The sequence below is a fragment of the Cherax quadricarinatus genome, chromosome 83 (genome assembly GCF_038502225.1).
Source record: "Cherax quadricarinatus isolate ZL_2023a chromosome 83, ASM3850222v1, whole genome shotgun sequence".
NCBI classification, from domain to species: Eukaryota; Metazoa; Arthropoda; class Malacostraca; order Decapoda; family Parastacidae; genus Cherax; species Cherax quadricarinatus.
In genome coordinates this window covers 8,035,102-8,061,131 of record NC_091374.1, presented here as the reverse complement: position 1 = coordinate 8,061,131, position 26,030 = coordinate 8,035,102, and the positions used below count along the sequence as shown (strand labels likewise).

General features: G+C 38.5%; 1 protein-coding gene across 6 annotated transcripts in view; it reads left to right on the top strand.

Annotated features, from left to right (window-relative positions):
• Positions 1–26,030, top strand: part of slo (calcium-activated potassium channel slo) — a 536,051-nt gene that overhangs the window by 493,633 nt on the left and 16,388 nt on the right. For 3 of the 6 annotated variants that reach the window (XM_053796360.2, XM_070102792.1, XM_053796343.2), the window contains 4 exons: positions 17,446–17,502; positions 19,806–19,977; positions 20,198–20,422; positions 23,884–24,067. In XM_053796360.2, coding sequence (XP_053652335.2) covers positions 17,446–17,502; positions 19,806–19,977; positions 20,198–20,422; positions 23,884–24,067 — 638 coding nt within the window. The remainder of the gene's footprint in view (positions 1–17,445; positions 17,503–19,805; positions 19,978–20,197; positions 20,423–23,883; positions 24,068–26,030) is intronic. The other 3 variants (XM_053796374.2, XM_053796365.2, XM_053796375.2) reach the window with 1 other exon arrangement.

Here is a 26,030-nt window from a genome sequence, read left to right as displayed (position 1 = left end):
CTCAATTTGTGAACCATTAGCTCAGTGTTGAATATTAAAATTGAACTCACTCTTTCCTAATCTCACTTAACATTTTATAATTGCAGAGACTGCATGCTAAAAGGGACTTTTCATATTTGAAAGTCCGTGTCTTTGCTGCAGTAACTGGTATATACATACTAAAGGCTGTACATTCATACATAGGGCAGATATGGTGCTCTACTGGTGTGGCATATGGGCTTACTTGCGACAAGTTTAAATTCTTATTTTGCATATTCAAAATTTGCAACAGAATTTTGTTTAGCCCTACCAAGACACTTCATTTTTTTTCTTTTATTGCACTTGAACTGTTTACTTGTAGTAAATAGATTTGCAAAAAGCATAATTGTTACTCTGTGTTGCCAAACGCAACTTAGCAACCAACCCAACGTTATGCACAGTCAGCTACATTACCGTTTTACTTAACTAAAGTCTGAATAAAATTAAAAATATGAAAATTTTTATACCCCTCTGTATTTTGTTAAAAACTACGTTTTTTGTTGTTAAAAGTCAGATAAAGGTTATAAATTACTCATTTTGCATTTCAGTATTCCATTGTTAAATAAAAAAAAAGGCAAAAATACCGTGACTGGAACAATACACAAATAACCCGCACATAGAAGAAAGGAGCTTACGATGACGCTTTAGTCTAACTTGGACCATTTACAAAGTCACGCTAACGAAACGGAGAGCTGGATGGGTATATATAGGCAGAAGGTGGTGGTGGTGGTAGTAGTAGTAGTGGTAGTAATGGAGGTGGAAGGAAGTAGTAGTGGGGCAGTAGTAAGAGGAGGAGGGGCCGGTCAAATACTAAGAAAGAGGAGCACTGCAAGGGAGCTAGGTGCCCACATAGTGTTCTTGCTCTTACCCTCTGTGTGCACCTAGCTCCTTGCAGTGCTCCTCTTTCTTAGTATTTGACTGGCCCCTCCTCCTCTTACTACTGCCCCACTACTACTTCCTTCCACCTCCACTACTACTACTACCACCTCCTGCTTATATATACCCATCCAGCTCTCCTTTTCGTTAGTGTGACTTTGTAAATGGTCCAAGTCGGACCGAAATGTCGTCATAAGCTCCTTTCTTCTATGTGCAGGTTATTTGTGTATTCCATTGTTTTTTGGTCATAATGGCTAAGAGTATACAACCTTCCATGTATTTGTTTACATCAATTCAAAAGATGTTTTTTGGGGGGGGAGGGGGGAGTTTAGTGAGAAAAAATAAAATGTGCAAATCTTTATTGATTCTGAAAGAAAAAATCATATGATGGAACCATTAGACATGCCCTCACTGGCTGATAGGTAGAAAAAAGGAGACATGATAACTACGTAAAGTATAAGACTAAAAAATAATTGATGTGGAAGCTTTCTTATTAACCCTTACAGGGTTTTTGATGTACTAGTACGTCTTATGCGCCAGTGTTGGTGACGTACTAGTATGCATAAATTCTAGTGCCCTCAAATCAAGCGGGAAAAGGCTGGTAGGCCTAGATGTGAAAGAATGGGTCTGCGTGGTCAGTGTGCGCAGTATAAAAAAAATCCTGCAGCAAACAGTGCATAATGAGAAAATAAAAACTCATACCGTGTTTTTAGTTTAAAACAGCGACTTTTCAGTCTATTTTCATATGGTATTTATGGCTGTATTCTTTTTTTCTTGGTTGATATAATGGAAGACACATTACAGAAATAATTTTGATTGGTTTCATGATAACAAGTACGTTCCTTGATTTTCGCCAATGTTCTAGCGTAAACAAATCATGCCACATGTCCAATACACATCAACTGGTGAGTCTAATATTCTTGCACAAGTGTGTTGATATTATTTGTACACTTTTTACAATGAAGTAGTAGTATACATGACAGTAAATCTTCTATTTTTTGTGAGAAGAAAAATTCAAAATGGAAAGCAAAAGTAATGTAAGAGGGGCCTGGAGACATGACTAATGAACAGATAAAATGTTATTTTAGTGCCAGGAATGTCTGTCATGCTTATTCTGAACCCTGTTTTGAAATTGGCATCTTTTGAAATTTGTGTGAAATTGGCCAAATTGTCAATTTCTGACCACATTATTGGGTAGTTGAAATCAGTAAATGGATGGTTTCTTGTACACAGTCAATAGAATAAATGGAATTCTAGCAAAATAGAAATGATTTTAGTAGACTGAAACATTGGAATTGGCTGAAAATAGGGCTCAAAATAGTCAAAATTGCCAATGCGTAAATATTGTCGCTACCGCTAAATTTACAAGAGCATAATTTCATAAATTTTCTATCAAATTTCATACTTTTGGTGTCATTATGATCAGAAAAAGATTCTCTATCATTTCACAAGAAAAATATTTTTTTTTATTTTTTGAATATTTTTCGACCCTGAGTGGGAATTAACCCTTCCAGGGTCCCCAGGCCCTCTCCCAGACTTGTTCTCAGGGTCGCCCTAATTACAAAAAAAAAAATTATTTTATCTTATGAAAAGATAGAGAAACTTCTCCCGATCATAATGACACCAAAAGTATGGAATTTGATGGAAAACTTACGGAATTATGCTCTCGCGAAGTTAGCGGTCTCGACGATGTTTACGCATTGGCGATTTTGCCCACTTTGAGCCCTATTTTCGACCAATTCCAGTGTACTAGCCAACAAAAATCATAACTGTTTCGCTAGAACTCCATTTGTTCTATCGAATGAGTACAAGAAACCACCCATTTACCAATTTCAACTATCCAATACAGTGGTCGGAATTTAGCAATTTTGCCAATTTCACACAAATTTTAAAAGATGCCAATTTCCAAATAGGGTCCAGAATAAAGAAGAAAGACATTCCTGGCACTAAAATAACATTTCCTCTGTTCATTAGTCATGTCCCCACGCCCCTCTTACATTCTTTTGCTTTCCACTTTGAATTTTTATTCTCAAAAAAATAGAAGATTTACTGTTATGCAGACTACTGCATTAGTGTAGAAATGATATAAATAATATCAGCGCACTTATGAAAGAATATTAGACTCACCAGTTGATGTGTATTGGACGCGTAGCATGATTTGTTTACTTTTGAACTTTTGCAAAAATCGAAGATTTCTGCTAATTTGAGCTCAATTTCAAGATACTTTTCATTGTAAAACCAATCAAAATCGTCTCAATTTCTGTAATATGTCTTCCACTCTATACAATGAGACCAGGAAAACTAGAATACAACAATAAATACCATACGAAAATACAGTGCAAAGTCGCTGTTTTAAACCAAAAACAATGTCAATTTTTTTTTTCTCATTGCGCACTGTGTGCTCCAGGATTTTTTTTTACTGCGCACACTGACCACATAAACCCATTCTTTCATATGTAGGCCTACCAGCTTTCTCTCACTAGATTTGAGGGTGCTAGAATTTAGGTGTACTAGTACGTCAAAAACCCTGGTGTGTAAGCCGTACTAGTACGTCGGAAACCCTGAAAGGGTTAAGGAGTGAGGGTCTTGACCCTGAAAGGGTTAATGTACTGTCAACAAGCACAAGAGGTATAGCTATTAGTTAAGGATTTTTGTTCAGTGGTCCATGTAGCAAAACATAATAATGAAAGCTGAAGAGCTGAAAAGATACTAGAAATTTCTATTTCCACATAGTAGTAGAACAGACGAACCTGGCCCAAGGCCAGGCTCTGGAAGTAAGAAAAACTCTCAGAACTCATTAAAGGTATACTGTACAAGAGAAGGTAATAAATATATCAACCACTGGAAATATTAAATAATAATATGAGTAATTACTACTATAATAGCTTCAAATGTGCATTATAATTACAATTAGGTGGTTAATCAAAAGGACATTTACAACCGATTTCTCAGTTTGAATGAGAGTAGCTGAGGCTTTGCTTCAAACATAGAGCATGCTTAACATATTGTACTAATGTACTGTATACTACTACTAATTAACTCTTTTGGTTGTATTTTTGTCTTATTGAAATAACATGAATTTGCATAACACTGGGTGATTTAGTGCATGATCTCAATTATCATTACATTAAACTTTCGTTCATTTGTGTTCTACTACCTCACGGTCATATATCAAGCATCTTGGGTACTCTCATTAGTAATTATATAGTATATATATATATATATATATATATATATATATATATATATATATATATATATATATATATATATATATATATATATATATATATATATATATACACACACACACACACAAACACAGTGGACCCTCAACTTACGATATTAATCCGTTCCAGAGAGCTTATTGTTAGACGAAATTATCATAAGTTGAATTAATTTTCCCCGTGAGAAATAATGGGAATCCAATTAATAAGTTCCAGACACCCAAAAGTATGAAAAGAAAATTTTTACCACATGAAATATACATTTTCCTACACACAAAAAGAAGGATACTGTACTAAATGAATAATAAATGCCAGTTGTGGAATCAATTGTGGCATTGAGGAAGTCCATGGGGTTGGAGGTTAGTGGAGAGGATGTGGAAGAGTTGGTGGAGGAGGACAATGAAGAACTAACCACTGATGAGCTGCAAGATCATCTTCAACAGCAAGAGGTCAGACCTGAGGAAACTGCTTCGGAGGATGGGATAGAGAAATTGAAGAAGTTGCCTACCTCAAAGATTAAGGAAATGTGTGCAAAGTGGCTTGAAGTGCAAACCTTTTTTGATGAAAATCACCCTCACACAGCTATTGCAAGCCGTGCTGGTGACTATTACAATGACAATGTTGTGAACCACTTAAGGAAAGTCAAAAAGGAACAGGAGGTACAGGCCTCTATGGATAGATATGTTGTGCGACAGAGTTCCAGTGACTCTCAAGCTGGTCCTAGTGGCATTAAAAGAAGAAGGGAAGTAACCCCGGAAAAGGACTTGATACCTCAAGTCCTAATGGAAGGGGATTCCCCTTCTAAACAGTAACAACTTCCACACTCTCCCCTCCTCCCATCCCATCAGTCATCACCAGATCTTCAATAAAGCTAAGTGTCAGTTTGTGTGTATTAAAATTAATATTTCAAATGGTAAATTTTTTTTTTTTTTTTCATATTTTGGGGTGTCTTGCACGGATTAATTTGATTTCCATTATTTCTTACGGGGAAAATTAATTCAGCTAAAGATAATTTCAGCTAATGATGAGCTTTCAGGAACGGATTAATATCGTTAGCTGAGGGTCCACTGTATATATATATATATATATATATATATATATATATATATATATATATATATATATATATATATATATATATATATATATATTTTTCAACAAGTCAGTCGTCTCCCACCGAGGCAGGGTGACCCAAAAAAGAAAGAAAATCCCCAAAAAGAAAATACTTTCATCATCATTCAACACTTTCACCACACGCACACATTATCACTGCTTTTGCAGAGGTGCTCAGAATACAACAGTTTAGAAGCATATACATATAAAGATACACAACATATCCCTCCAAACTGCCAATATCCCAAACCCCTCCTTTAAAGTGCAGGCATTGTACTTCCCATTTCCAGGACTCAAGTCCGACTATATGAAAATAACCAGTTTCCCTGAATCCCTTTACTAAATATTACCCTGCTCACACTCCAACAGATCGTCAGGTCCCAAATATCATTCGTCTCCATTCACTCCTAGCTAACACGCTCATGCACGCTTGCTGGAAGTCCAAGCCCCTTGCCCACAAAACCTCCTTTACCCCCTCTTTCCAACCCTTTCGAGGATGACCCCTACCCCTCTTTCCTTCCCCTACAGATTTATATGCTTTCCATGTCATCTACTTTGATCCATTCTCTCTAAATGACCAAACCACCTCAACAACCCCTCTTCTGCCCTCTGACTAATGCTTTTATTAACTCCACGCCTTCTCCTAATTTCCACACTCCGAATTTTCTGCATAATATTTACACCACACATTGCCCTTAGACAGGACATCTCCACTGCCTCCAACCGTCTCCTCGCTGCAGCATTTACCACCAAAGCTTCACATCCATATAAGAGTGTTGATACTACTATACTTTCATACATTCCCTTCTTTGCCTCCATAGATAACATCAGCAACACATGACAGATTAGCAAACCTCAGAATATCATTCAGGACCTTTAAGAAGAAATCCTTCAGAGCCATATATACCACATATGTTAAACCAATCATTGAGTATTGTGGCTCCAGCATACAGTCCACACCTTATAAAGTACATGAAGAAACTCGACATATACCTCACATATACCTCAGTGCACCACTCACCTTTTTTCCCTCATCAATTCTATGATTAACCTCATCCTTCATAAATCCATCCGCCAACACTTCAACTCCCAAGTATCTGAAAACATTCACTTCTTCCATACTCCTCCCCAATTTGATATCCAATTTTTCTTTATCTAAATCATTTGATACCCTCATCACCTTACTCTTTTCTATGTTCACTTTCAACTTTCTACCTTTACACACATTCTCAAACTCATCCACTAACCTTTGCAATTTTTCTTTAGAATCTCCCATAAGCAAAGTATCATCAGCAAAAAGTAACTGTGTCAATTTCCATTTTGAATTTGATTCCCCATAATTTAATCCCACCCCTCTCTCGAACACCCTAGCATTTACTTCTTTTACAACCCCATCTATAAATATATTAAACAACCATGGTGACATTACACATCCCTGTCTAAGACCTACTTTTACCAGGAAGTATTCTCCCTCTCTTCTACACACCCTAACCTGAGCCTCACTATCCTCATAAAAGCTCTTTACAGCATTTAGTAACTTACCACCTATTCCATATACTTGCAACATCTGCCACATTGCTCCTCTATCCACTCCATTATATGCCTTTTCTAAATCCACAAATGCAATAAAAACTTCCCTACCTTTATCTAAATACTGTTCACATATATGCTTCAATATAAACACTTGATCTACACATCCCCTACCCACTCTGACGCCTCCCTGCTCATCCGCAATCCTACATTCTGTCTTACCACTAATTCTTTCAATTATAACCCTACCGTATACTTTTCCTGGTATACTCAGTAAACTTATTCCTCTATAATTTTTACAATCTCTTTTGTCCCCTTTCCCTTTATATAAAGGGACTATACATGCTCTCTGCCAATCCCTAGGTACCTTCCCCTCTTTCATACATTTATTAAACAAAAGTACCAACACTATATCCCCCCCTGCTTTTAACATTTCTGTCATGATCCCATCAGTTCCAGCTGCTTTACCCCCTTTCATTCTACGTAATGCCTCACGTACCTCCACCACACTTACATTCTGCTCTTCTTCACTCCTAAAAGATGGTATACCTCCCTGGCCAGTGCATGAAATTACGGCCTCCCTTTCTTCCTCAACATTTAAAAGTTCCTCAAAATATTCTCGCCATCTACCTAATACCTCCCTCTCCCCATCTACTAACTCCCCTACTCTGTTTTTAACTGACAAATCCATACTTTCCCTAGGCTTTCTTAACTTGTTTAACTCCCTCCAAAATTTTTTCTTATTTTCATTAAAATTTCTTGACAGTGCCTCTCCCACTCTATCATCTGCTCTCCTTTTGCACTCTCTCACCACTCTCTTCACCTTCCTTTTACTCTCCATATACTCTGCTCTTCTTATAACACTTCTGCTTTGTAAAAACCTCTCATAAGCTACCTTTTTCTCTTTTATCACACCCTTTACTTCATCATTCCACCAATCACTCCTCTTTCCTCCTGTCCCCACCCTCCTATAACCACAAACTTCTGCCCCACATTCTAATACTGCATTTTTAAAACTATTCCAACCCTCTTCAACCCCCCCACTACTCATCTTTGCACTAGCCCACCTTTCTGCCAATAGTCGCTTATATCTCGCCCGAACTTCCTCCTCCCTTAGTTTATACACTTTCACCTCCCTCTTACTTGTTGTTGCCACCTTCCTCTTTTCCCATCTACCTCTTACTCTAACTGTAGCTACAACTAAATAATGATCTGATATATCAGTTGCCCCTCTATAAACATGTACATCCTGGAGCCTACCCATCAACCTTTTATCCACCAATACATAATCTAACAAACTACTTTCATTACGTGCTACATCATACCTTGTATATTTATTTATCCTCTTTTTCATAAAATATGTATTACTTATTACCAAATTTCTTTCTACACATAGCTCAATTAAAGGCTCCCCATTTACATTTACCCCTGGCACCCCAAATTTTCCTACTACTCCCTCCATAACATTACATACACAGTACATTAATTTTTTATTATTTTATTATCACACCGGCCGATTCCCACCAAGGCAGGGTGGCCCGAAAAAGAAAAACTTTCACCATCATTCACTCCATCACTGTCTTGCCAGAAGGGTGCTTTACACTACAGTTTTTAAACTGCAACATTAACACCCCTCCTTCAGAGTGCAGGCACTGTACTTCCCATCTCCAGGACTCAAGTCCGGCCTGCCGGTTTCCCTGAATCCCTTCATAAATGTTACTTTGCTCACACTCCAACAGCACGTCAAGTATTAAAAACCATTTGTCTCCATTCACTCCTATCAAACACGCTCACGCATGCCTGCTGGAAGTCCAAGCCCCTCGCACACAAAACCTCCTTTACCCCCTCCCTCCAACCCTTCCTAGGCCGACCCCTACCCCGCCTTCCTTCCACTACAGACTGATACACTCTTGAAGTCATTCTGTTTCGCTCCATTCTCTCTACATGTCCGAACCACCTCAACAACCCTTCCTCAGCCCTCTGGACAACAGTTTTGGTAATCCCGCACCTCCTCCTAACTTCCAAACTACGAATTCTCTGCATTATATTCACACCACACATTGCCCTCAGACATGACATCTCCACTGCCTCCAGCCTTCTCCTCGCTGCAACATTCATCACCCACGCTTCACACCCATATAAGAGCGTTGGTAAAACTATACTCTCATACATTCCCCTCTTTGCCTCCAAGGACAAAGTTCTTTGTCTCCACAGACTCCTAAGTGCACCACTCACTCTTTTTCCCTCATCAATTCTATGATTCACCTCATCTTTCATAGACCCATCCGCTGACACGTCCACTCCCAAATATCTGAATACGTTCACCTCCTCCATACTCTCTCCCTCCAATCTGATATTCAATCTTTCATCACCTAATCTTTTTGTTATCCTCATAACCTTACTCTTTCCTGTATTCACCTTTAATTTTCTTCTTTTGCACACCCTACCAAATTCATCCACCAATCTCTGCAACTTCTCTTCAGAATCTCCCAAGAGCACAGTGTCATCGGCAAAGAGCAGCTGTGACAACTCCCACTTTGTGTGTGATTCTTTATCTTTTAACTCCACGCCTCTTGCCAAGACCCTCGCATTTACTTCTCTTACAACCCCATCTATAAATATATTAAACAACCACGGTGACATCACACATCCTTGTCTAAGGCCTACTTTTACTGGGAAAAAATTTCCCTCTTTCCTACATTAATTACTTACCTTAAAATATTTGTAGTCTTAATGTAGGGCGAGAGGTGAGTAGTATTTATTTGTAGGAAGTCAGTAAGTCATATTATTACCATCGACATACCATGTTCACCGAGTTTAATCGTTTCTAACAACTACCTTTAGATGCCATCATAAACAAAGGGAGAAGCAATGAATAATTCATGCTGAGAATTGTGAACAAAAGCTTTATGTATTAAAGGTGGTGACTGGGCCAACGCAGATTCACACAAGTTTTCTCTACTGCTGGACCAGAGAAAACATAATGTTTTCTCTTCACTGACTACCACCCCTCCATAGCATATAAACGTTGCATATTTATATGCTTTGTAATGTGTTTCTTATATAATTTTGAAGAAAATATCATAGATCGATTAATGAAAATGTATATATTAACGTAATATAAGACATTTAATGTGCCCAAGAGTGATTATTATTACGTATTAGTATTATTACTATGGCACTGAGACTAGAGGGACACTCTTAGTGAGATAGTAACAAAGGCATGTTTATATTCTGTGTAATGTGTTTTTTACATGATTTTGAAGAAAATATCATAGATGGATTAATGAAAATGTCTATAATAATGTAATATAAGACATTTAATGTGCCCAAGAATGAGTCATGAATGTATGAACGGCCCAGGCGGGTGTGTCTGGTATGGATGATTTCCGAGCAGTTGTATGAAACCCGGGGTAAAATTTCGCCAAAAAATGTGGTCGAAATCCGAATTGTATGATTTCCACACCAGACGGGATCTGGGGGTTCACTGTATCATCATTTGATAGAATGGAAGACATGTTACTAAAGTAGAGATAATTTTGATTGGATTAAGGACTGGAAGTAGCTTGACGTTGAGCTCAAAGTAGCGGAAATATTCAATTTTTTCGATATTCCAGAGGAGTAAAGCCCCCCCACACACACGCGCGTGCACACACACACGCATGCACACACTCACTGAGTGAGCTAGATACTTCAAAGGCAATGGGGCCAGATAACATCTCTCCATGGGTCCTGAGAGAGGGAGCAGAGGCACTATGTGTACCCCTAACAACAATATTCAATACATCTATCGAAACAGGGAGATTGCCTGAGGCATGGAAGACAGCAAATGTGGTACCAATCTTTAAAAAAGGAGACAGACATGAAGCACTAAACTACAGACCAGTGTCACTGACATGTATAGCATGCAAAATCATGGAAAAGATTGTCAGGAGAAGAATGGTGGAACATCTAGAAAGGAATGATCTCATCACCAGCAGACAACATGGTTTCAGAGACGGGAAATCCTGTGTCACAAACCTACTGGAGTTCTATGACATGGTGACAGCAGTAAGACAAGAGAGAGAGGGGTGGGTGGATGGCATTTTCTTAGACTGCAAGAAGGCGTTTGACACAGTACCACACAAGAGATTAGTGCAAAAACTGGAGGACCAAGCAGGAATAACAGGGAAGGCACTGCAATGGATCAGGGAATACTTGTCAGGAAGACAGCAGCGAGTAATGGTACGAGGCGAGGTGTCAGAGTGGGCACCTGTGACCAGCGGGGCCCCACAGGGGTCAGTCCTAGGACCAGTGCTGTTTCTGGTATTTGTGAACGACATGACGGAAGGAATAAACTCCGAGGTGTCACTGTTTGCAGATGACGTGAAGTTGATGAGAAGAGTTCATTCGATCGAAGACCAGGCAGAAATACAAAGGGATCTGGACAGGCTGCAGACCTGGTCCAGCAACTGGCTCCTGGAGTTCAATCCCACCAAGTGCAAAGTCATGAGGATTGGGGAAGGGCAAAGAAGACTGCAGATGGAGTACAGTCTAGGGGGTCAGAGACTACAAACATCACTCAAGGAAAAAGATCTTGGGGTGAGTATAACACCAGGCACATCTGAAGCGCACATCAACCAGGCGCCCATATGCTGCAGCATATGGGCGCCTGGCAAACCTCAGAACAGCATTCCGACATCTTAATAAGGAATCGTTCAGGACCCTGTACACCGTGTACGTTAGGCCCATATTGGAGTATGCGGCACCAGTTTGGAACCCACACCTAGCCAAGCATGTGAAGAAACTAGAGAAAGTGCAAAGGTTTGCAACAAGACTAGTCCCAGAGCTAAGAGGTATGTCCTATGAGGAGAGGTTAAGGGAAATCAACCTGACGACACTGGAGGACAGGAGAGATAGGGGGGACATGATAACGACTTACAAAATACTGAGAGGAATTGACAAGGTGGACAAAGACAGGATGTTCCAGAGACTGGACACAGTAACAAGGGGACACAGTTGGAAGTTGAAGACACAGATGAATCAAAGGGATGTTAGGAAGTATTTCTTCAGCCACAGAGTAGTCAGGAAGTGGAATAGTTTGGGAAGCGATGTAGTGGAGTCAGGATCCATACATAGCTTTAAGCAGAGGTACGATAAAGCTCATGGTTCAGGGAGAGTGACCTAGTAGCGACCAGTGAAGAGGAGGGGCCAGGAGCTTGGACTCGACCCCTGCAACCTCAACTAGGTGAAACTAGGTGAGTACACACACACACACACACACACACACTGTGTATGTTAGGCCAGTACTGGAGTATGCAGCACCAGTCTGGAACCCACACCTGGTCAAGCACGTCAAAAAGTTAGAGAAAGTACAAAGGTTTGCAACAAGGCTAGTCCCAGAGCTCAAGGGAATGTCATATGAGGAAAGGTTAAGGGAAATCGGACTGACGACACTGGAGGACAGAAGGGTCAGGGGAGACATGATAACGACATACAAGATACTGCGGGGAATAGACAAGGTGGACAGAGATAGGATGTTCCAGAGAGGGGACACAGGGACAAGGGGTCACAACTGGAAGCTGAAGACTCAGACGAGTCACAGGGACGTTAGGAAGTATTTCTTCAGTCATAGAGTCGTCAGCAAGTGGAATAGCCTAGCAAGTGAAGTAGTGGAGGCAGGAACCATACATAGTTTTAAGAAGAGGTATGACAAAGCTCAGGAAGCAGAGAGAGAGAGGACCCAGTAGCGATCAGTGAAGAGGCGGGGGCCAGGAGCTGAGTCTCGACCCCTGCAACCACAATTAGGTGAGTACAATTAGGTGAGTACACACACACACACACACACACACACACACACACACACACACACACACACACACACACACACACACACACACACACTGAGGAAGGGTGATGGGGAATTCACAAGAAACCACCGGGAGGTATGTCAGGAGCTCAACACAAGATTTAAAGAAGTATTTACAGTGGAAACCAGTAGGACTCCAGGAAATCAGAGCAGGGGGGTGCACCAGCAAGTGCTGGATGAGGTACATATAACCAAGGAGGAGGTGAAGAAGCTGCTATGCGAACTTGACACCTCAAAGGCGGTGGGACCAGACAACATCTCTCCGTGGGTCCTTGAAGAGGGAGCAGAGATATTGTGTGTACCCTTAACAAAGATCTTCAACACATCATTTGAAACTGGGCAACTCCCTGAGGTATGGAAGATGGCAAATGTAGTCCCAATTTTTAAAAAGGGAGACAGACATGAGGCACTAAACTACAGACCTGTATCACTAACGTGTATAGTATGCAAGGTCATGGAGAAGATCATCAGGAGGAGAGTGGTGGAGCACCTGGAAAGAAACAAGTGTATAATTGACAACCAGCATGGTTTCAGGGAGGGAAAATCCTGTGTCACAAACCTACTAGAGATTTATGACAAGGTGACAGAAGTAAGACAAGAGAGAGAGAGGGGTGGATCAACTGCATTTTTTTGGACTGCAAGAAGGCCTTCGACACAGTTCCTCACAAGAGGTTACTGCAAAAGCTAGAGGATCAGGCACACATAACAGGAAAGGCACTGCAATGGATCAGAGAATACCTGACAGGGAGGCAACAACGAGTCATGGTACGTGACGAGGTGTCAGAGTGGGCGCCTGTGACAAGCGGGATTCCACAGGGGTCAGTCCTAGGACCTGTGCTGTTCTTGGTATATGTGAATAACATAACGGAAGGGATAGACTCAGAAGTGTCCTTGTTTGCGGACGATGTGAAGTTAATGAGAAGAATCAAATCGGATGAGGATCAGGCAGGACTACAAAGAGACCTGGACAGGCTACAAGCCTGGTCCAGCAACTGGCTCCTTGAGTTTAACCCTGCCAAATGCAAAGTCATGAAGATTGGGGAAGGGCAAAGAAGACCGCAGACACAATATAGTTTAGACGGCCAAAGTCTGCAAACCTCACTCAAGGAAAAAGATCTGGGGGTGAGTATAACACCGAGCATATCTCCCAAGGCGCACATCAATCAGATAACTGCTGCAGCATACGGGCGCCTGGCAAACCTACGGATAGCGTTCCGATACCTCAGTAAGGATTCCTTCAAGACTCTGTATTGTTATTGCTGTTCTTACTGCTGAACAGCGGTTTAGTGCCGATGAAGGTAGCGTAGGTAGCAATGATACGGCCGTGGACTAGTTTGGCTTTAATTGGATAGGAGTGAGTACACAACGGGCGGTGTGAGGGAGTGACCGCAAGCCAGTCCGTGGAGGGGGAGCACTTGTGTCTATCAAGTCGGTCGGCCTAGGAGTGAGGGCGGATGGGCTCAGCCTCCCACTGACCTGAGTGAGCCTACAGAGGGCAGCACCTAAATGCCGCGAAATATGAACTAGTCAGAGCAGACGGCTAGGCTGTGTGTTCTGACAGTACAGGCTGTCTACAGTATACCATTTACGTCAGGCCCATACTGGAGTATGTAGCACCAGTTTGGAATCCACACCTAGTCAAGCATGTCAAGAAATTAGAGAAAGTGCAAAGGTTTGCAACAAGACTAGTCCCAGAGCTACGGGGATTGTCCTACGAAGAAAGGTTGAGGGAAATCGGCCTGATGACACTGGAGACAAGCAGGGTCAGGGGAGACATGATAACGACATATAAAATACTGCGCGGAATAGATGAGGTGGACAAAGACGGGATGTTCCACAGATGGGACACAGACACAAGAGGTCACAATTGGAAGTTGAAGACACAGATGAATCAAAGGGATGTTAGGAAGTATTTCTTCAGTCAGAGTAGTCAAGCCGTGGAATAGCCTAGAAAGTGAAGTAGTGGAGGCGGGAACCATACATAGTTTTAAGGCGAGGTATGATAAAGCTCATGGAGCAGGGAGAGAGAGGACCTAGTAGCAATCAGTGAAGAGGCGGGGCCAGGAGCTGTGAATCGACCCCTGCAACCACAAATAGGTGAGTACAAATAGGTGAGTACACACACACACACACACACACACACACACAAAAGCTCTAGTTTGTTTTATGGATTTTTATTAGGTCTGATTCAGTTACTGGAATGCTGTAAACCTTGAATGATCTTTCTTGGTAATATGTATATTATTTTCTGAGAAATACAGTAAATTGCCTATTTTTTGCATGAATGAGAATTCAAAATTAAAAGCAAATGTAATATAGGAAAGGGTTGGGAACATGACTAATGAACAGAGGAAATGGTCTTTTAGTGCCAGGAATGTCTATATTGCTTATTAGGGACTATTTTTAATTTGGCATTTTTTTTTTAATTTTGTGTAAAATTTACTAAATTACTAAATTCTGGTCACTTTATTCGGTAGTTGAAATAGTTGAATGAGTGGTATCATATGCTCAGTTCATAGAATGGAAGGCATAGTAGTGAAATAGCTAAGACTGTAACAATGGAATTGGTTTAAAATAGGGCTCAAAGTGGGCAAAATCGCTGGTGCATAAATTACACCAAGACCACTGACTTCACACCAGCATAATTCCCTAAGATTTCCATCAAATTTCATACTTTTTGTGTCATTACATTTGGAAAAAGATTCTCTACCATTTCATAATAATTTTTTTTGTGGTGGGGGAGGGGGGGATTTTTGGACATTGAGAACAGGTTTCATATCTAAAAACTTTTTGGAAATTGATTTTCATTTGAAGTTTTTTTTTTTTCCTGCTGTTGGTGTCAGAAAATTCTTTATAATTTTCTTCATATCATTTAATGGTTTTATACATATGTGACTGTTTCATATATGCCATTGTGCAGATTTACAGTATTTAGCTGTACTGCAGCTCATATTTTTAGCTCTGGGAGCCATTTTGTAGTAAACCTCTTGATCATTTATTTTATCTACAAGTATTTTTTCATACATATACCACACCACTCTTGCACATTTCAGTTTTGATCTGACATATGTGATAAAAAATATTTGCATTTAGCATCCATATATTTGAAAGATGTTTTAGAGTTTGCCAGAGTAGACAGTGAATTTGATAGTTATATTTATGGGATCTTCTGGTGGCAATCTATTGTTTATAATGTGTCTGTATGTATGTGTGGATGTGTTTGTATAATGTAGTATAATATTTATTACATGTACAGTATATATATATTATATACATTATATATATATATATATATATATATATATATATATATATTATATATATATATATATATATATATATATATATTATAGGTAGTAGGTTGGTAGACAGCAACCGCCCAGGGAGGTACTACCGTCCTGCCAAGTGAGTGTAAAACGAAAGCCTGTAATTGTTTTACATGATGGTAGGATTGCTGGTGTCCTTTTTTCTGTCTCATGAACATGCAAGATTTCAGGTACGTCTTGCTACTTCTACTTACACTTAGGTCACACTACACATACATGTACAAGCACATATATACACACCCCTCTGGGTTTTCTTCTATTTTCTTTCTAGTTCTTATTCTTGTTTATTTCCTCTTATCTCCATGGGGAAGTGGAACAGAATTCTTCCTCCGTAAGCCATGCGTGTTGTAAGAGGCGACTAAAATGCCGGGAGCAAGGGGCTAGTAACCTCTTCTCCTGTATATATTACTAAATGTGAAAGGAGAAACTTTTGTTTTTCCTTTTGGGCCACCCCGCCTCGGTGGGATACGGCCGGTGTGTTGAAAGAAAGAAAATATATATATATATATATATATATATATATATATATATATATATACATACAAATATATATATATATACATACAAATATATATATACTGTATATAATATGTACAGTATAATATGTGGCACAGTATTGTTGATAACATCATATATAATAAGTGTTGAGAGCAGTTTTTAAATATATATAAGTCAAAGTTATGCCTTCACTTATGTGGCTAGTAGTTGTAGGGTATGGTAGTTTGAGTTTTTCATTGGAACACTGCTATACTGTATATTAATACTGTCTGCAACATTCACATGCTTCTGTAAACAGTGGCCAACTAAAGCACAGGAATGTTGTCCAATATGCTTGTATCACCTCTTGGTGTTATTCATTCTCTCTTGAAATTCTTATTTTGTCAGGGCTATATTTACTAATTTTCTTAATGTATTCTCTTGATCTTGTAAAAGACTACATTTAACCTTCTAATGTTTATATGCACACTTCAACACTTGTCACTCATAAGTTACTTGCATCATTATCATTCTTTAAACTTTTATTCATATTTAAGTAATACTTTACACTTTGCTAAAGCATCTACTAAGATATTTTATTCGTCCTCTGAACACTAGCCTTTTATACTACATGATTTTAAGATCAGTTTTAAACTTTCTTTATTTAGATTATATATTTATCCTTTCAGTTTCATATTCTGTACCCAATAGCCTTCTAATATTTTCTTCTTTTTAACATTAATCATTATATGAGCTTCTCTTCATAATTATTTTTAAATCTAATATCTCCTTAATTTTTATTTTATTCTTTTGACCCATTTTTCTAGCCTCAGTGTTTCACTGCTATCAGTAAGCTCACCCTCATAGTATACTTGCACCATGTCACTTTTTCAATAATCCTGTCCTGAGGAGTACCACTGCCCGACACTCACCAACCACTGTATCTGTCTATGTCTGTGACAGTCACACATGGGTCCCACGCGCGCTCCTCACGGGCTGACCGCTCACGCTGTCTTCTTGTTACTTGCAGGCTGACAGAGGACAACACGTACAGCTATCACCTCAGCTACGAGGTCAAGAAACTCATGTACGCACCCTCCCCTCACGTTTCCATGTAGCGCGCCCTCCTGTTGTAGCTTGAATCGTGTCCAATTCTGTCACCCTCTTGGTTTGTGGCACTCCTTACCTGGCATGGCCTCTGTGATGCCATGGCCCTGGTGTTACTAGGCAGCCAGGTGCTTTGTGGGTGCCAGACTGGGGCATCTAGAGGCTCGCACTGTGGCACAAGGAGTCTCTACTCCTTAACAGTCAAAGAGACTAATGGCAACTTTGCCATAGTCATATAATGTTGTGCTGTTGCACGCGATATGATGTCCCAGACAGTATACATTAATGTAGCAAGCAGCATAGCAAGAATAGAGCAGTATACTTTAAACTTTTATTCTGGTTAGTGATGTAGTAGAACCACTGCCCAAATAAGATGTAGAGTGGTTAAAACCTAGCTGGGCAGTGTGGCTACGCCTTCAGGGCATCTGCCTCATCCCATCCTCACCTCAACCCCTTCCTTCCTGCACCACCTGCATGATAACACTCATGCACAGTGCAATTATCATTATCACATTCTGATTCACATACTTGGTAGCTGCACATTATCTGTCTGTTGAGTCTCAGTGTTAGTAATCACAGATGCTTGTTCAGTGAGCTGACCTGACCTCTAAGACATTCTTTCCAGCACAAAATATGACTCGTTTCACTGGCATTATTACTCTGCATTTTGTTATTATTTATACTGTAAGTAAGTAGCTTTCTCTTTTTGATGCTTGAACGATTTGTACGTAATACTGAACTGTTTTATTCAACAATTAGTTTTAGTGAATTATTATTTATACTGAACTATTAATTAGACTGAACTTTTATTTATAGTGAACTGTTACTTACACAAGAATTGCCAAAGTGTTTCCTAGAAGGCATTTTACCATATAAGTTTATTATTAAATTAATATTTTTTTATATATTTTACTAAACATCACAATACTGTAGTAAGTCATGCTGCATTACGGAGCTAATCTGAGTTTTTGTTTTACTTATTTTTATATATTATAAATACACATACATTATATATATATATATATATATATATATATATATATATATATATATATATATATATATATATATATATATATATATATATATATATATATATATATATATATATATATATATACACACACACACACAGTGAAGAGGCAGGGCCAGGAGCTATGACTCGACCCCTGCAACCACAACTAGGTGAGTACACACACACACAGGTATGCATATGTATTATAATTTTTTCATAATATGTGCACATACATTATTATTACAGTATTTTTATTCTAAGCAGAATTTAAGAAAGTGTTAGAGTGACTGTTTTTCTCTAAGCATGTCTTACTAGATGTTAGTATGTGTGCAGCTTGTAGCTCACAAAGGGCAGGTGATTCAGTGGAAATTATGCTCTTTTGTTTCAATCTGTGAATTGTAGAAAAGCATTTTGGTGTTCTCTGTGTACATGAGAATGCCAGAAATTCAGTTAGTTAACATTGCATCTCTGGACTTTGGCTTTGAAATCCATGAAGCTAAGTTAACGTATAGGCAAAGTAAATCCATTATAAACAGTGTGGAATTATTGCTGAAGCTGGATCACACGTCTGGTTCGTCTGTAAGTATCTGTCTCACTATTTGTGTTACAGTGTCACGCTTTGTTTGTATTTTGCAACTCCTCATTACAGTATATTTGCTTTTTATTCTGTATGGCATTGATAGATTTACCCAAAATTTAATAGTATATTGAAAAATTGATTCTGGATTTAATAAGGTATTTTCTACTTTTAACTTATGGTTTAAATATTTACATAAGCATCATGTGCTACATTTCTTAACAAGAAAAAATATTAATGGAAATGAAGGGAAAATCATTATATATTCAACTTGTGTACATTTGCTCCTGTAGTATTAATTTTGAAGAGCTCACTATTTATACCATAATTGATGAAACCATTCACTTAATTAAAGATTTTAAGCATTTATAAAATAAAAATAATGTTTTTTAGTTATGAATCTTATTTTGCTAGCTGTTTTGTTTTTTGTTTTTTATTTATTATTATTTTTTTTTTTTTAATATCCTGAATCTGTGCATGAATGGTTGTAAAATGTGCCTCATTAGGTTTCAAACAAAGTATAAGAAGATTCCTTGTAGAATAGCCTGAGTATAATAGTATATAATATATACATTAACTTGCAGCCATACAGGATTAGGGACTACAAAATAAGTTTATAATTCAGTATTGGGCACCATAGAATCAGCACCCATACTTGAAATGTTGCATCCTCTCTTGCTTCACCCCACAGGCCAACAAGTCGTAGCAGTGGTGGTGGGAATGGTAGCAACAACAACGGCCTGACAGTAGGCATCGCGGATGATCAAGCCAAGGATTTTGACTTTGAGAAGACAGAAATGAAGTATGACTCTACTGGAATGTTTCACTGGTGTCCTGCAAGATCACTGGAAGATTGTATATTGGTAAGGTACCTGCAGCATTAGAAAAAAAAAAAAATTATTTGTTGAACAATAACAAGCTGTATAGTCCTTGTGGCTTAGCGCTTCTTTTTGATTATAATAATAATGAACAATAACATATATGTATGTATATTATCAGCTCTTCCTTCAATATGACACTGTGAGTATGATGACACAGTAGCATTGTAATTGGTATATGTAACCACAGTATGGTTAATTTCAGGATCGCAATCAAGCGGCGATGACAGTATTAAATGGTCATGTTGTGGTGTGCCTCTTTGCTGACCCAGATTCACCTCTTATTGGCCTTCGGAACCTAGTGATGCCCCTTCGAGCCTCCAATTTCCACTACCATGAGCTCAAACATGTGGTTATTGTAGGCTCAGTAGACTACATCAGAAGAGAATGGAAAATGCTGCAAAATCTCCCAAAAATTTCTGTCCTAAATGTGAATCTTTGCTTTTTGCCATTGTTTTGTAATATTTTCACTTTTATTATATGTCATTTTAAATAATTGTTTTAAATTTATGCATTTTAGTTTAGAGTTTCATAAGAGGAAGAAATATTAAATTCACACAAATGGGATGATACATCACACACAAGTTTTCTCTCCATGTCTAGTGCTTGCTTATCTCTTAATCGTTTTATCTTTTTTTCGTTCCTATTTCTCCTCTTTTCGTGTTGACCCAATGTTTTCATTAGTTCAATCTGTAAGTTGGACCATAGTGTTTATGGAAGATTTATGTTGAGCCTTTACACACAGCTGTCTGTTCTTTCAACAGTTTGAGTTTGATTATTAGAAGGGTCATTCTACTGCTAACCTGGTTTTCCATCTTAACAAGCTCATTGACATTTTTTCACTGATTGCCACTTGTGGCCATCTGTTCTGATCTTGAGAGTTCTTATGAAACATATGGCAGTAACATATCTTATCTCAGGCCCATTCTTGTAGCCTGCAGGGCCTGCTTTATTTTCTACAGGATTTGTTGACAGATATGTCTCTGACTTGGTGACCACTATTCTCCAAACTTCATACAACACACTGGGGTCTCCCCAAGTTGTATCCTGAGCACCATCTTGCTGCTCCTGTGTTATTTGGCTGCCACAACTTTTCTTCTTAAGAACATAAGAACGAAGGAACACTGCAGCAGACCTACTGGCCTGCTGCAGTGTGACTTGTCAATGGTCCAAGTTGGGCTAAAACACCAACAGTGCATAAGTGTTCGAAGTAAAGCTAACAGACTCCTTGGCTTCATATCAAGAAGTATAAATAATAGAAGTCCTCAGGTTGTTCTTCAACTCTATATATCCTTGGTTAGGCCTCATCTAGATTATGCTGCACAGTTCTGGTCACCGTATTACAGAATGGATATAAATGCACTGGAAAACATACAGAGGAGGTTGACAAAATTGATCCCATGTATCAGAAATCTTCCCTAAGAGAACAGACTGAGGGCCCTGAATCTGTACTCTCTAGAAAGGTGTAGAATTAGGGGGGGATATGATTGAGGTGTATAAATGGAAAACAGGAATAAATAAAGGGGATGTAAATAGCGTGCTAAAAATATCTAGCCAAGACAGGACTCGCAGCAATGATTTCAAGTTGGAAAAATTCAGATTCAGGAAGGACATAGGAAAGCATTGGTTTGGTAATAGATTTGTGGGTAAGTGGAACAAACTCCTGAGTACCGTCATAGAAGCTAAAACATTGTGTAGTTTTAAATATAGGTTAGATAAATATACGAGTGGGTGTGACTTGGACGTGACTAGCGTGTGCTAGTAGATCTGATGCTGTGCTCCTTAAGCGAATGTGACCTGACCTGACTAGGATGAGTCATTGGCTTAAGCTGGTGGGAGACTTGGACCTGCCTCACATGGGCCAGTAGGCCAGCTGCAGTGTTCCTTCTTTCTTATGTTCTTATTACTCTCCTTTCCTTAAATGCGAGTTATTTGTGTCCACTGCTTCTAGTTCACGGTCTTCGAACTTTACTTCATGTGCTGATATGATTTTGCTATCACTTCTGGAATATTGTTCTGTGCTGTCTTTTTCAAGACAGGAAAGATATCAGAACTGGAAAATGTTCAGAGGCCATTTATTACCCATATAGAATCAATACATTTAAACTACTGGGAATCCCTCAGAGAACTTAGCCTGTATTCCCTGGAATGAAGATTAATATACACATGGTCATTTCTTCAATCTGCACTGCCATACAAATGTTATAGGGTGAGAGATATGGGAGGAAGTATAGAATAAATCCAGTGAAAAGTAGATATCATATGCACAGTTAGAAAACACTGTCAATATCTGTGGTCCACAACTATCAACATCTTAACCAGTATATATGAGAAACCTTGCTAGAGCAAGTGTAGAAGTTCTTGGCAGGAACCTGTACCTACTACTTGCTACAAGGTCCAGCTCAGCTAGACTTCAATGGCTATATAGTCCTGCAGGCTGCTAGAAGCAAAGGCCTGGTTGAACCAAGTAGTCAATATGGAAGCCTGTTCTCAATCTAGGTTGTGAAGGTTAATGAATCCTTAACATCAATCACAGGTATGTCACAGAGATCAGTTATTTACTGATCCGCCCTACCAAAACTTGCCAAATTGTCAAATTCCTCGGCCTTTACTGTAGTTCCTGTTTGTTATTGGGCCTCTGGATTAGTTGTTAGGTAAATGGACACAGATGCAGCTAATGTGACATTTTATTGTGGCAACATTTTGCTCTTGAGGAGCAAAACATTGCCACAATAAAGTGTCCCATTAGTTGTATCTGTGTTCATTTACATAACAATTTGTCAGTAGTTCTACCATTATTTCTAGGCTGGTTGTCTTCACAGGTTATCCCACCTCCAAATTTTGTCTCATCTCTCCTGCCTCTGGCAAGACAGTGATAGTGTGAATAATGGTGAAAGTTTCTTTTTTCCTCTCACACTGCCTCAGTGGGAGACGGCCAGCGTGTTAAAACTGGTACAATAAGGATATCTGATATATTCTGGCAAAGGAAGCCATTTGGGATGTAGGAATATTCAGCAGCACAAGATGAGTGCGAGACAATGATTGAGATGAGTAGGGAATTCAAAAACAGTGGATCAGCTTGCCTTTCTTCACTGTAAGTGTAAATGTAAATCAATCCTTCGGGAGGTAGTTGGACTCGCTGTATGTCAGATTAATTAAATGCAAGGTAATGTCTAACCCTCTTTATACATGCAATACATATTTACATATGTGCAGTAAGATCACAGGAAACAGGTAATATCACAATATGCAATATAACCACAGTTGAAAATTATTTTAATTCCAAGATCTTTCATTTCTCACATTATTCCGTCATTATGTGAGAAATCACAAAAGCGCTTGGAATTTCACTATTTTTTCACCATGGTTATTTTGCATTTTTATACATACATACATATGCACATTATATGAAGCTTTAATAAAGAAGATAGGAAGATGTAACATTCTTTCACTATTTTTTTTAGAAAAGAGTTTTGAAGCTAATGATATATTCAGACATGAGGCTTTCATTGTCTTTAACATACCTTGAACTATATATATTTGTTCTAGTGAAATTTAAATCTTTAAACATCATCACAACTCATGATATTCTGCCCTTATATTTGCATCCTCAATACAGTAAGAGGGTTCAGAGTCTACTTTTCTAAGTATTTATTCACAAATTGACATGTCTTACTGTTCTAACATTTTTAACTCTGTTTCCTTAGAGTGGTATACCCTGATACTTGTGAAAGGCTCTTGATCCATTGGAAGCTACTCTCCCCTTCCTTGGATTAACCCTGATTACCTCAAATTCCCAGGCTCCTACTGGTTTAACACTCCCTATGAATATAATGATAATTGTATCTATATGGATTTCCAGTACATACAACAAAACTTTCTGGTCACTAGGGGTCACCACTGAGCCGAGCAGACTTAAGAGCTGTGAATGTCAACCTGTGTGACATGTGCGTCATCTTGAGTGCCAAGGTTCCCAGCAATGATGATCCAACACTGGCTGATAAAGAAGCAATTCTTGCCTCACTCAACATCAAAGCAATGACTTTTGACGACACCATCGGTGTTCTTAACCAGAGTATGTGAGATGCATCTTTGAGTTTGTGTAAAGTGAATGTACATCTTTTATGTTAGTACTGTAATTACAATAAATCCAACATGCAGGCTACATTTCTAAAAATTCTGATCCATAGCTAGTGTAAATGAATACACCAAATCTATCAAAAAATTCATTTTTAAAACGTTCAGACCACCACAATAAATGATTTGGATTTTATGGTACAGTATTCTGAAACTATTACCACCTGCAGAACAAATTCATAAAACTGTGTGTATTATACAGAGTCTAAAGTACTGTTCTTACTATATATAAGCTTATCTGTAATCCTTTGATACTTGCTTCAGTCAAGTAAAAAGAAAATTAAAGTATATGCACTAAAAAGTACTGCACTATTAACCCTTTGACTATCGCAAGCCCATTTCTGAAACTCTCATTCTATGTCGCAAAACTTTTGGGAAAAAAAAAAAAAAATAGTTTTTCATATGAAATGATAGAGACTCTTCTCGATGGTAATGACACCAAAAGTACGAAATTTGATCGAAAACTTACGGAATTACGCTCCCATGACGTTAGCGATATATACGCATTGGCAATTTCGCCGACTTTGAGCCCTATTTTTGGCCAATACCATTGTTCCAGTCGACCAAACTCATAGCTATTTCTTTAGAACTCCATTTTTTCTATCAATTGAGTACAAGAAACTGCCCATTTACTAATTTCAACTACCCAGTAAAGTGGTCAGAAATTGGCAATTTGGCCAATTTCATGCAAATTAAAAAAGATGCCAATTTCAAAATAGGGTCCAGAATAAACAATGCAGACATTCTTGGCACTTAAATAACATATCCTCTGTTCATTAGTCATGTCTCCAGGCCCCTCTTATATTACTCTTGCTTTCTATTTTTATTTTTTATTCACACAAAAAATAGAAGATTTACTGTTATGCAGACTACTGCATCATTGTAAAAATGATATAAATAATATCAGTGCACTAGTGAAAGACTATTAGACTCCCCAGTTGATGTGTATTGGACGTGTGGTGTGATTTGCTTACTCTTAAACATTGGTAAAAATCGAACATTTCCGCTAATTTAAGCTCAATTTCAAAGTCGTTTTCATCATGAAACTAATCAAAAACATCTCTATGTCTGTAATATGTTTTCCATTCTATCAAATGAGACCAAGAAAATGAGAATAGAACCATAAATACTATATGAAAATAAACTTCAAAGTCGGCGTTTTAATTAAAAAACACGATCGGAGTTTTTTTTTTCTCATTATGCACTGCATGCTGCAGGATTTTTTTTATACAGTGCACACTGACCACACAGACCCATTCTCTCACATGTGGGCCTACCAGCTTTCTCCTGCTTGATTTGAAGCCTCTAGAATTATTGAGTATATATATGTCCGAAACACTGGCTCGTAAGACGTATATATACGACCGAAATAAGTGTTAGTAAACAATAACTACAGCAATACTGTATTAATATTATAATTTCATCATTTATGGATTTAGAAAAGGCATATGAAAGAGTGGATAGGGGAGCAATGTGGCAGATGTTGCAAGTGTATGGAATAGGTAGTACTAAGTTACCAAATGCTGTAAAGAGTTTTTTGAGGATAGTGAGGCTCAGATTAGGGTGTGTAGGAGAGGGGGAGATTACTTCCCAGTAAAAGTAGGTCTTAGACAGGGATGTATAATGTCACCATGGTTGTTTAACACATTTATAGATGGGGTTGTAAAAGAAGTAAATGCTAGGGTGCTGGGGGGGCAGGTAGGATTAAATTATGGAGAATCAAATACAGAATGGGAGTTGACACAGTTACTTTTTGCTGATGATACTGCACTTTTGGGGGATTCTAAGGAAAAGTTGCAAAGGTTAGTGGACGAGTTTGGGAGGATGTGTAAACATAGAAAGTTGAAAGTGAACATAGATAAGAGTTAAGTAATAAGGGTATAAAACAATTTAGATAAAGA